This window comes from Dufourea novaeangliae, unplaced genomic scaffold, assembly GCF_001272555.1.
Source record: "Dufourea novaeangliae isolate 0120121106 unplaced genomic scaffold, ASM127255v1 scaffold8, whole genome shotgun sequence".
Classification (NCBI taxonomy): domain Eukaryota; kingdom Metazoa; phylum Arthropoda; class Insecta; order Hymenoptera; family Halictidae; genus Dufourea; species Dufourea novaeangliae.
Window position 1 is genome coordinate 8,411,363 of NW_015373923.1, and position 13,006 is coordinate 8,424,368.

General features: G+C 42.9%; 2 protein-coding genes across 4 annotated transcripts in view; one reads left to right on the forward strand and one right to left on the reverse strand.

Annotated features, from left to right (window-relative positions):
- Positions 1-1,343: 1,343 nt before the first annotated feature.
- On the forward strand, positions 1,344-6,865 carry LOC107194618 (ribosome-releasing factor 2, mitochondrial). Its single transcript, XM_015584263.1, is given in 5 exon segments — positions 1,344-1,521; positions 1,611-2,560; positions 2,562-3,332; positions 5,752-5,898; positions 6,007-6,865. Coding segments are annotated over 5 exon segments (2,178 nt in total). The 5' UTR covers positions 1,344-1,376; the 3' UTR covers positions 6,172-6,865.
- Positions 6,866-7,302: 437 nt separating this feature from the next.
- Positions 7,303-13,006, reverse strand: part of LOC107194981 (transcription factor kayak) — a 50,289-nt gene continuing 44,585 nt past the window's right edge. For all 3 annotated transcript variants that reach the window (XM_015584711.1, XM_015584710.1, XM_015584712.1), the window contains exons 2-3: positions 9,666-10,130; positions 7,303-9,155 (exon numbers count right to left, since the gene is read on the reverse strand). In XM_015584711.1, the coding sequence (XP_015440197.1) occupies positions 8,565-9,155; positions 9,666-10,130 (1,056 nt within the window). In that variant the 3' untranslated portion in view covers positions 7,303-8,564. The remainder of the gene's footprint in view (positions 9,156-9,665; positions 10,131-13,006) is intronic.

Here is a 13,006-nt window from a genome sequence, read left to right on the forward strand (position 1 = left end):
GATCGTAAGTGCTTGATCTTTAAACAGAAAAACGTATTCAACATGATTTTAAGTGTCAGTCAGATTTCGACAGTTGCACGAGCAACATTAGACCAAGCTCGAGAATTGTACGAGCAACAACGATAAAGGATCACGTTTCCAAACTTTTGTGCATGCTCCGGGGGTTCTATGATCCCACGTTCCATCCCACGGGGTCTCTGGTGCCCCCTGCGGGGGTTCTGTGGCCCCACGTTGCACCACACGGGGTCTCCGGCGCCCTCTGCGGGGGTTCTATGACCCCACATTCTCACCACGCAGGGTCTCTGGCGCCATCTGTGGGGGTACTGTGACCCCACGCTCTCACCACGCGGGGGGCTCTATGACCCCACTTTTCACCACGCGTGGGCTCTGGCGTCTCTTCCGGGGGCTCTGTGACCCCACGTTGCACTACACGGGTCTCTGACGCCCTCTACAGGGGCTCTATGACCCCACGTGCTCTCCATACGGGGTATCAGGCGCCTCCTCCGGGGGTTCTATGACCCCATGATCTCACCACACGTGGTCTCTGGGCCTCCTCCGGGGGTTCTGTGACGCCGCCGTTTTTCCGCCATCTTAGACTCAGAAAAGTGCCGGAAAAATTTGGGAATTTATGAGACATTTAGGGGAAAATATGAGATAGTGTAGTGATAGGCTTAATAAACAACACATACGTACCACTTAACTGTTTTTTATTGGAAAAATCTAATGAAAGTACACAATTTACAATAGTATTTGAATAAATTTCACAACAATTGCCTTAAGTACTACTTATATATGTACGAGTTTACAATACATTTGTAACAATATGTGCATAAATTCAGTAAAACATGGCTTAAATATTATTCAGACTTATAACAATAAAAATAATTCCCTCTTCTGTAACTTGTAAATCTTCCGTACGATGTTCAATGCTTCATATGAAATAGTTTCATACATTTGTCGTCAAAATTTTCATTCTTGAGGACATACGATAAATGTCGGACTTCTGTGGAGAGATTGCGAACACATCACGAATCACGAGTCGTGATTCACGACATATTTGTGTGGGAAGAAAATGATATATACGCGCTCTCATTCACACATTTCACCCACCACTGCCATATGCCCGCATGCTGCACGGCTGCACGATGTTGCCCGCTAGTGAGTTTGGCAGGCGTCATGTTGGAAATGGAGAAGTCGAGTTATGTGCTCAGGTTCGTTTCAAGTCGACACGCCCCTGGTCGTCGCAAAATGGACCAATAAGAATTCCATCACGTGCGAGATGCAACCATCATTGTTGTTTTGACGTGCTCTATCTTTAACTTTAACTAGATTCGAAGCATGGATCTGATCACTGATCAGGTCCATGATTAGAAGTCATGTTGAAACGTAGGTTAGTAACGACTTGGTGTAAGCGTCAGAAACGATACACGAACAGCCGTTCTACAGCTGTGAAGGATGAACATGGGAATCACGATGTCGCGAAGATTCGTAATATCGGGATTTTGGCGCACATCGACGCTGGTTTGTTAAATTTTTATATATTTTTCAATGTAACCTATTGTTGTGTGACATATTTGTTCTGAAAGTAAGTTTTAATAATGATTTTTCAGGCAAAACAACTACCACAGAAAGAATGTTATTCTATTCTGGTCTCATTAAGACTATGGGGGAGGTGCATCATGGAAACACGGTGACGGATTACATGGACCAAGAACGTGAACGCGGCATAACCATCACTTCTGCAGCAGTAACGTTTGAATGGAAGAACCATCGTATTAATTTAATAGATACCCCAGGACATATTGACTTTACCATGGAGGTAGAGCAAACTCTGAGAGTGTTAGATGGAGCAGTCGTTATACTTGACGGATCTGCTGGTGTAGAAGCTCAAACATTAACAGTGTGTAGACAAGCCGACAAATACAATATACCTAGGATTATTTATATAAACAAGATGGACAGACTAGATGGAAATCTTGACATGAACTTAAGGTCTATTGAGTCAAAGTTAAACGTAGAGGTGTTGCCCACACAATTTCCTATCAAAGCTGAAGGGATTTTGAAAGGTATAGTGGATGTGGTCTCTTTAGAAAAAATGATGTTTTCGCAACAGGATATGGGTTTTAAATATACAAAACTAAAACTGTCTGAAAAAGAGGACAAAAGTTTATGGGAATTGGCACTAGAAAAGCGTAGAAGCTTGACTGACAAACTGTCCAGTATGGATGATAAACTAGCAGATATTATCATCGAACAAGAATCTTTGGACACAATTTCGTCACAATTGTTAGTTGATTCTTTATACAGAAGTACCGTAAGTATGAAGGGTGTTCCTGTACTGGTTGGCAGTTCTTACAAAAATGTAGGAGTACAACCTTTAATGGACAGCATCCTCATGTATCTGCCATCACCTGATCAAAATAAACACATGAAATATTATCATTCTTTTAACCAACATTTGTCTGCCAGAGTATTTAAAATCGTTCATGATAAACAGAAAGGACCTATCACCTTTTTTAGAATTTACACTGGAAGCATGCAGAAAAATGAAAGAGTGATGTGCAGATGATTATGAAGAGATATCTAAGATTGGTCATGGTAACATTGTAGCAGTTACAGGATTGAAAAATACTATGGCTGGTGATTTAGTAACAACAAACGCAACAGAAGCTAGCAGAGCCAGGAAGCAGCTGGAATCACAGGAGAACATCAGTCCAGAAGACGTGGAAAATTTTTTTGCCTCAACCTCGAGGATATTAGAGCCTGTTTTCTTCTGTTCCATAGAGGCACCATCTCTTGCTTTTCAGGGAGCGTTAGAGTCTGCCCTTCAGCAACTTGAAAGAGAAGATCCAAGTTTGAGAGTAACTCAGGACAGTGAAAGTGGTCAGACTGTGCTTGCTGGTATGGGTGAATTGCATATAGAAATCATTAAAGAAAGAATCAGATCGGAATTCAAAATTGATGCTGACTTAGGACCTTTGCAAATTTCTTACAGGGAAACCATAAAAAATCCTGTTAAAGATACTTTCACGCCTGAGTTCAAAATAGGGACAAACAATTATTCTGTTACAGTCACAATATCACTCATACCCGATTATCAGGGTAGTCAAACATTGCTACTAGACAGATCACGTGAATATGCAGAAAATATTTCTGCTATACGTCCAAAAATGTTGAAAGCACTTGAAGCTGGTGCGAAATTTGTTCAATTTCATGGACCAAAACTGAGTTACCCAGTTATAAACATGGGTGTTAAGTTACATTGGTTCGAGTGTAAACCTGGTACAACAACAACAATTATTACTGCTGCTATGGCTCAGAGTATCAAAAAGGTAACTCAGGTTTCTTAGATCATACGAAAGGGTATATTGAAACGTAATATGCAAACAAACATTTTTAACATTTATTTCGCGATCGTGCTACTGTCATCTTGTTTGATCGTCTCGACTGTCTTTTTCGAGTCTAAAATCTTCTCATTTTCGCCAACAGCTTTCATTTCTGACAAAACCGACATAGACTTGGGTTTTCGGTCCAACATGGTTCTTTTATTCTGTTCAGATGTGTTGCTGCTGTTCGTGTCCTCGTGTCGCAAGAAGTATCTATGCTGCCATTTCTCCTGTATAGCCCTTACCGAGTAGTCTTCTTTTAGCTTGTCCTCGGTGGGTATGTACGAGTCGGTGACCGTTCTGAGGACACCGATTTTCTTCAGAGCATCATGTGAGACCATATTCGGATCGAAGTATCTGGCTTGCTTCTCTATCGATGGAAGAGCATAGCACTTCAGTTTGGCTTGTTGTTTAAACTCTGCCACCCGTGTCAACTTGCCGGACTGTCTATCGAGGAAGTCGTTGATCAGTATGTCGTTTTTCATCTGCAAGCTTCGCAGAAAGTTCTCATTGATCATTTTGCGTTTAGCACCCTTCGTGCTGTTACTCTCTTCTGAGTTGGCATTGTCGCCGCCAAGGTGCTTCAAACCGTTCCTCTGATTAGTGTTCTCCCTTATTCTGCTTTTAGTCCGTTTGACGTTGGTTTGGGTCGACTTGTCGATGCTGTGTATACCCCACTTCAGCATGTAAGCGTCGAGGAACCTATGGTAGAGCTCGGGGCAAACTTCTTGTTGCTCGTAGTGCTTGTCTATGAAATAGATCCTACGCAGGCGACAGTTCCCACATATCTGCAATCTCTGAGTGGCAGCGTAAATGCTCTTGAACGCGGTCTGGGTTAACTGCGACAGATTCAGCTCCAGCTTGTTCCATCCGGTTTCGAGTTTCACCTTCACGCGACATATCACACCTCTAGCGTTGTACTTATCGGACTCTGCGTTAGTGAATTGAAAGTGATGCAAACAATTTTGCGTGTCCACCACCTGTGATCCGACCGAAGTGACACGCTCATTAATTTCAGTAGATTATTTATTGTCGAGGACCATGTTAACTCTTAGTACGCATGTTGGACCTAAGAACGTTCCATAATTTCTATACTGAAATCATCAGTAGACTCTTGAAAGTGAACAGCGCTATCGATAGCAGAGTCTTCTTATCGATACATTTTAAGTTGTGAACTCGGAAGTCCTCTTTGAAGATGATTCTGGTAGATATACAAGGTTAATTAGACGAAAATGGTAGTAGGTTAAGGTAAGATGGTCGAAATGTTAAATAGGTCATGATATATGGTAAATTACTCCTATGGTCCAACATATCGTCTATAAGTTACGATGATTCCCTATTCAAAAAAACAAATTACTCGAATAGTGTTCCACACTGGTCACTACAGAGATTTTCTGACTAACTAAAAGCCAGCGTTCATGCTTACTTGCACTTGCAATCGACAATGTAAGTTCAGATTCTTTATAACCACAACCAGGATTGGTAATTCGATATTCAGAAACTGCGACGAATCGGACGGACAAAGGATAGAGGTTCCATAATCATGCGGTTGCTCGAAGTCCTGTATTTCGATAACCTGCCAACCATTTACGACTCTAATTAATTCTAACCGCTTCGAACCAGTTCGTACGGAAAACACGTCGGTTTGACGTTCACCTCCGATGCACGTACATTTTCCAGCAAATCCGAATCGAGGATTTTCCGGATACGACCAGACTGCGAGTGCTGTTTACTCCAGTACTCTAACGGCTTCTCGCTGATACTGTATAGTAGGGAGATGTACCCGGCCACCATTAAACTACGAAATTATTTGACGAAAACTAGGAAACATTTACGCGGATCTGCACTTTAGGATTTACATCTTTCCGTTCGCTTGTTTATTTGACGACTGCGTGTCGTTGCCGGAAAACGCGGCGAACTTCGATACGAGGATCGGTTCATTCGAAACTGAATGCTATCGATCGATTTTCTTCTTTCAACACAGGCTGATCCGTGCCCATAGACTGGCGCATTTTCGTACGAATATCATTTTTCTAGTAGTTAATTTACTACAAGAACGGAAATGAAATCGAGATGTAGCTTTAGATGTAGTTTTTTTAGTTAATGTGGCTTCGCGATCGGTCTCTGCTGTAAATGCATAAGTATCTGTAATCTAGTTATCAATTTCGGAGAAGAATTAAAGATACTATCGAATAATCCCCAAGTATTAGATGTTGCCGATTAAAAACTATATTGAGGGTGACTCCTTGTTGGCCTTGGACGATCGAACATCGGTGTTTCTGTATTTCGCGAATTCTTTTTTACTTAACGCTAAAGGCTTCTTTGGGTTCTGAATTTGTAATATGCCTTTATTATCCGTGTTCAGCTAATGCAGAAAGGCACAGTTGTGTTGCTGGAGCCAATAATGCAGCTGGAGGTCGTGGTGTCTGAAGATTATTCAACCATTGTTATGTCGGACCTTTCGAAGAGACGGGCGGAGATACAAGATATCGATGCACGTGGTTCGAGCAAGGTAGTTAAACCTTCCTAACACCTCATCTTCTTTTGTATATTATTATTCTCAATTACTCGCATTCGACGGTTCGCTGAATATCACTTAAATGGATATTTATGTAAACAGGTGGTCAGGTGTTTGGTTCCATTGGCGGAACTATTGGGATACTCAACGATACTGAGGAGAATTTCATCGGGACATGCATCATTCACGTTGGAGTTCGGTCATTATCGACATATCGATCCAAGCAACGAAGCGGAAACCATTAAGAGGATTACAGGATTTTGTTAAAGTGAGATTATTAAACGATAATAAAGGTGAGAGAAAGAGTGTTGTTCTCGTAAACGTCTCAATTGTCATTTCTCCTTTTCGAAATTCTTTTGTATTAAGAAATCAGCAGTTTCAACTTTACAAAGATGTAAATTCGTCTTGTTCTAACGTAAAAATTATTTGCACGTATCACTGAACGCTGCTCCACATGGGGCACCGTTCCCACGAAGGCAACCGTACACAATACACCTAAGCCGGGAGTAACACGATTCATACGACCGAAGCACGTCGTAATTGTCCCCCCCTGAAGAGTTTACATGTTCAGTTTCATTTTATTCGTTCAAACTAATGAAAATATATTGCAGCATTATCAGTGGTGCGTTATAATTTTATTTTTCTTATACGATCGTCGGTTGTGCGAGCGTCGATTGCGGGCCTGGCCGAGACATCGGAGCATACCCCGCGGCGACCAGCTGAATCGGAATTGAGAAAATAAAAACTAGTTCCGCGTCGAAAACACGTCGACCAGCCTCGCAACCGACGGTTGCGTATAAATATATTAATATTGCTTAAGATCATGCAAAAATTGTCATACATCGTAAAATATATGTATGCGTATATATTATATGTATGGAGGGAATAAATGTTAAAAAAATGGGATGAGACCTTGCAAACACGTTCAGTTGCACAGAAATCTTCTCGTAGTATTGCATAAGACACGGCTTCGGACGAGAGTCCGAAAAAGGCAGAACGAACGCTGGATAGGATTCGTCTTCGGTGAAACGTATATATAACGCACAGGGTCTTTCTAAATTAGGTGAGCAAACTTCACTAGTTAATAACGACAAATAATTTAGGAGTACCCTGTGTCTATGTGTGTGTGTATGTGTGTATGTGTATGTGTGTGTCTCGTCACCGCTAAACCGCTTGAATGGTTTACCTTTGAATTGTGCGACGTTTCACGATTAAGATAATCAGGCGCAATTCAAAGACGACAATTCTTATTCTACGTAAGGTTTTGAAAACATGATTATTCGACGAATTCTAACGAATTTCAGGCATAAGGTTCGGAAAGAATCAGTTAATTATCGTAGTAGTATAAAAAAGTGTTCACCTAACTCGATTTCTTAAAAAAGAAAAAGAACCAGAAAAAAACGAATAAAATGACAATCTTATTATATGCTCGTCGTTACATCCTAATTTGTTTGCGTGAAACGTTACGAGTTTAAATACAAATACATATCACTTGCGCGCGCTGATAACCGTTATCGTCCGCGACTATTTGCCAGAGGGGGTAAGAAAAACCGAAAGCTTCGGAATTTCGTTGCGGAAAAACTACTGGAGATATCGGTATGCAGTTTTGTATCTATAATTTATATAAATTTAGTTTAACTTATTTTAGTAAACCTAGTTACGTAAATTTCATTACATTCTCAGATACTGTAATTCGATAATCTGGTTGAAATTTTTTTTCTTTTCATACCAATCGGCGGTTTTTTTTTTTTACATATTTGACACTAGCATTACCCCCTCAAGCTGTAAAAGAAAAAATACTTCGCTCCTCGAATGTATTTTCCGGCTACTGATTCACGCCGCCTAATACGCAGACACAAGAGAACTCCCCCTCTTTTTCAGCCTCAAAAACGAATCAGAAAGGTTTCCTCCTCCGCTGTTGTGGTCGTAGTAAAGCACAAACCAGAGAGCTTGCCTCGACGGGTTCACACGTTTTACAGGCGTACAATACTGAATTTTCATGAAAACACGGATCGAACGCGAACGTTTACCACAAAATCTCGTGACAATGGTAACCCGTCCGGGTACTGAGTGATCGTTACAAAAACATGTCCGTCGAATATACAATAAAATAGAACAGAGTGCAACGACATCACTTTTATTGCATCGTACTTGTTCGTTTCCGCTTTTACAAACGAGTCAAAAAGCTTCACTGTCGACGAAGTGTCTCGCGTGTGTGTATTGTGAAACACGTTTCCAATTGTCGGAGAAATGCATCCGGGCACTCGCGGCGTTTCCCGGTGTCCAACGGAGAATACGTGGATCGGCGCTCGGTCTAACGGGGGAACGCGGAATAATTGGAGAAAAGACAGATTATTCGTTGCAAAAGGATGCGGAGCGAGGTATCCTCCTCCTCTTTCTCCTCGTTTTAATACTGCCCGACAAAGATCAATTTATATTCTTCTCAGTGGTCGACGACGGTATGGCAACTGTCTCTTTCTCTCTCTGGTGATGTAGAAAAGAACTTCGTCAAGCTTCCTTTCGCGTCATGGTTCCTCCTCCCTCCTCCTGTACATTCTACGATTCGTCCGCAAAAAAAAGTAATATTTGTAGCAAGTGAAACACGACCCCATTCATTCCGGATCGTCCTCGTTCGATCCGTACTCGAGGTCTGCCTGGCGTCACAAGCTCACGAGCTTCGGTGGATTTGCGTCCGGTGAGCTCAGATCAACCGCGGACAGGTTGTTCCTCTGCTGCGTCGAGCAGGACGGTATCATTGGCGTGGAGACTGGCGTCAGACCGGTGCCACCTTCCATCAGGGATTCGAAATTGAACGGTATACCGCTGGTCGGCGTGGTGATCGGCATACCGGCCACGTCCAGCGACGGTTTCATGAACGCCGGTGTCTCGACCGTTTTGAACGGCAACGTGTCGGGTCTCTCTTTCGGCTCGTTGAAGATAGGCAAGGAATTCGGTCGGTTGTTGTTGTCGAACCCGACCGGCAACGAGTTCGGTCGGTTCGGTCTCAAGTTCGCGTTCGCTGCTGCTGTCTCCTGTTTCGTCAGGCTGTTATCGTTCTCGGCGAATTGATCCTCGGCTGGAAGGCCCGCCGACGGTTTTATCACCGGCTTCACATCCGGCGGGGACGCGGAACGAATCCGACAAACGGCTCTGTGGGCTTGCAAGATGAACTCTAGCTCGTCTTTCGCCTGTTGCAGCTGGTGGATCTCCTCTTGCAAGCACTGTTTCTTCTGTTCCAAACCCTCAGTCTCCTGGAATCAATGAACGTGTATTAGTTACCCCAAGTTTAAGTGGAAGAAAGAAGGAAAAGCTTGATAGGAAATACGACGATATATATTTTCCCCTGGTTCTAATTCAAACTTTTAGCAATAGCCACTGAATGTCTCTTATCGTTTAGACTCCTCTTTCCGATGAACGTGATTGGTTACTTCAGTTGACTTACTTAACGAGGGTATACACTCTACTTTCATTTGGTCATAAAGTAATTCCAAACGACATCGGTCAGATGAGGGTAGTCCCCCCATGTGTCTTTGATCGGACCAGGGTCAATCCAATGGCGGATCCAGAGAGGGGCGATAGATGCGATCCCCCCAAGAAGAACAGAATATAACAATATTGTTACTTACACATATAAAAGATGATTTAAAAAAATGTACCTATGTACTTTTAAATATCCACCCCCCACCCCCCTATAAGAAAGTCTCCTGGATCCGTCACTGGGTCAATCTACTCTAACACACAGAAAAACAACGTAAACTCACTTCTAGCAGGGCATTGGTGTGATCCATTCGTCGCTTGCGGCATCGTGCTGCTGCCATCTTATTCCTCTCCCGGCGGATCTGCCGTCGTTCCTCCTCCTCCGGGCTCATCCCGATCGTTCTGGTGGGCCTTCTGCCGCCCATGTTGCGCCTCGCCGTTTGCTGCTGTTGTTGCGGTTCCGTCTGATTATGAGGGCCCTCCACGAGGGTGGTGGTGCTCTGTGCCACGGGGGCGGCACTCGTGGCGGTGTTGGCGATTATGTGATGCGCCGTCGTGTTTTGCGTTTGTGCCGGCGTCGGTTGCGACGGCTCGACCAGGGGCGGCACGAACCCGGCCTCGCGACTGTGCGACGCTGACTCGCTGGTCAGCTCCAAGAACGTCTGCTCGATACTGCGGAGCGTCGTCGGCGTCAGCGTCGGCGTCGTTCTGGTCGGCACTCCGCTGTGTAATCCGTCCAAGGATACCAACTGCAACAACCAACAACAGATTTATGTTAATTGGGATATCCTATCATTTTTTTTCAGACTTTACAATTGGATAACTGTCGGAGGTCAACATCCATACTGGCTGGGGATATACCGTGGCGGTATTGCTAGTTGTATTGGTTAACCCATTTGCATCATTTGGAAAGAAAACAAATGAAAAATAGGCCTCGAACATGAAATTTTTTTTTATTAAATGAACTACAAATATCTCAAAGTATAAAAAGACGTAATATTTGGTACATGCGTATATACAATACATTCCCGTGATAGTGACTATATAGGAAAGTTGTACGTATATATACGCTAATGATACAAATGGGTTAGTAGAGTGTGGTTTCTATTTCACTACACACGTTCTTTGACTCCACTTTTTAGTATTTCAATCGGCTTGTTTTATCGGTACAGGTATACATAAAAGCTTTAACGATGAAAATATTGCGGGGTACCATATCTCACCACCACAATAATTGCAGGGGTAACCGTAATCAATGACGAAAAAACTCAGTTTCCGCTAGGGCAACAAGTAGCGTAGGGATAATGGCTTCGTACCGCTTGGTAAATGTATTTCAAGCAATAAAATAAATGTTAAACCGAATGTTAATTTACCATAAATTTCAGTAACTTCCGAGATCAAGTGATAGGCTCTTCCCTAACGCCACTTTTCCCCTAGCGGAAGCCGGGTTTGCTCGTGAGGGTACAAGTCTCGTGAAAGTTAACGAGCTATGTATGCTTTCAATCTACTAGGAATATAATATATAATATCTAATTCCATGTTGCCCCTCCATCCCCTATATTGGAAATAAAGATTCTGATATAGTGGGCCCAAATGGGCCATACCTTAAGGTAGAAGTCTTGTGACCTACGAAGGTTATTCTCCCCATAGAGAATCATGAACTGCAACAAAATTCTTACCGATCGGAATACGATATCGTATAAAGAAAAAACACTTCGAGGCAATGTCAAAAATAGAAATCTCAACGGAATCAACGATTCTAGGGATACAAATGATACTTGGCGTGAGAAATCAAACCTCGAAAAGTGCTCATCGTCCCCGTTAATAGTCCAATAATACTATCTATCGCATCCGGTGCCCACAGAGTACAAAGAATGTACATATAATATGGGGTGGTATGGTGGTGTGCACGCAGCTCGGCGAATCGTGCACTAGCGTAAACACTCGGGTTGGAGCCGGTGCCCACAGAGTACAAAGAACGGGGTGGTATGGTGGTGTGCACGCAGCTCGGCGAATCGTGCACTAGCGTAAACACTCGGGTTGGCCAGGTGCAAGCGACGCGAGATCAAGAAACGGTTGGGAAACAAATGGTTTTTCGCTGGCAGCTGCGCCGCGGTACGCGATTGCCTTCGAAAGTCCACTTGCGCATTAGGCGACCGTTTTTCTTTATGTTAGAGCCGGATAGAAGAAGTTCGTCGTATTATCGACGAGTCGGTTGAGCAACGCTGTTCGAATCGATTCCAATGAACGCTCTCGTTCCAAGGCAAAAGGGGGCGCCGTGCGTTGCGCAATGATCGATCGCAAGATGAAGAAAAAAAAAAAAATAAGAAATAAACAAAGATGGAAAGGCATGTACACGATCAGGCAAGCGTTATCGTTTCCTCCTTGCCGATATCGCGGGAGGCTTAATCCGACGAGATGTTTCGATAAAAATATCCGTGATCCAACAGCCGATAAGCTATCGCCCGAGCCAGATAGATCGTCCGAGGGAGGGGGGGAATCACGTTTCAAGGTATGCGCATCATTATCGTCGGACATCATCATCGCTAAAATTACGACGAATTATCGCGACGTTCCTAACGATTTATACCCTTTCCCAGTAATCGATGATCTACGAATTCCGTTTGCACGTTCCAATCATGGTTGCTACGACGCCCGAAAATAGAAGTCGAGTGCCGTTTGGGAGATTTGGTATCTGAATACACTATTGTCGCGGAAGTTGAACATTGTGTTCGCAAAGTAGAATCGAGCAAAGTGTGATTGGAAAGGTGACCATGCATGATGGAAGCAGTATCGACTCCTGAACTATAGGCGAACGTTTGGAAACCCTGATAAGAGTATATTTGAACTATTTATTCAGTGTACCTCGATTCTTTTTGTCCCTCGAGCGTGAATTTGAATCTTGAATGAGGTTTAAATATTACTCGAGGACGATTGATCGAACATGAACTACTTATAAGTAGACTTTTGAACCTTGTACATACTCTTTTTACAGGTTCGAGGACAGCTGATCGATACCAAGTACTTGGCAAGTACTTGAAATGAGCCGTCCATTATTTGTGATAACTGATAATGAGATTGATGTTCATTATTGTGTATTGAAATTAGTCCAATCTGTATTCAGTGATTTCATGTGTAGAACAAGTTATAGGCTAACAGTTCCCTAAATATTTGAGAGATATGATCCTAATGCAAATAAATGAGAGACATTATACATATAGTACCTATCTCTACAAGTCTCTCAATGAGACCCACACAATTCATTTGTTAGCAACGTAGTTCTGCCAAATGGCCGATATAGGATCTAAACGGCACTATACACACCACTCAAAGCTATTGGAGGATCCCTATTGTGTAACTTCCCAGGTGTAACGCTGACTTTTTAACGCGGTTTACCACAATGATAGAGCTTGGAATTCTAAAATCAATGGTATTTATTTCAGCCGCATGTGGCCATTAATTAATAAAATATTTAACCCTTTCCACTCGGAATTTCTAATTTTCCATACATTTTGTCGCTTCAGAGGCGACAGTCGAGTGCAAAAGGTTAATATTCAGTGCCGAGGAGCCTTCGAACACTTATCAAGTATTTACTGTATAAAGGTGAATCGACGCGTCACACCGT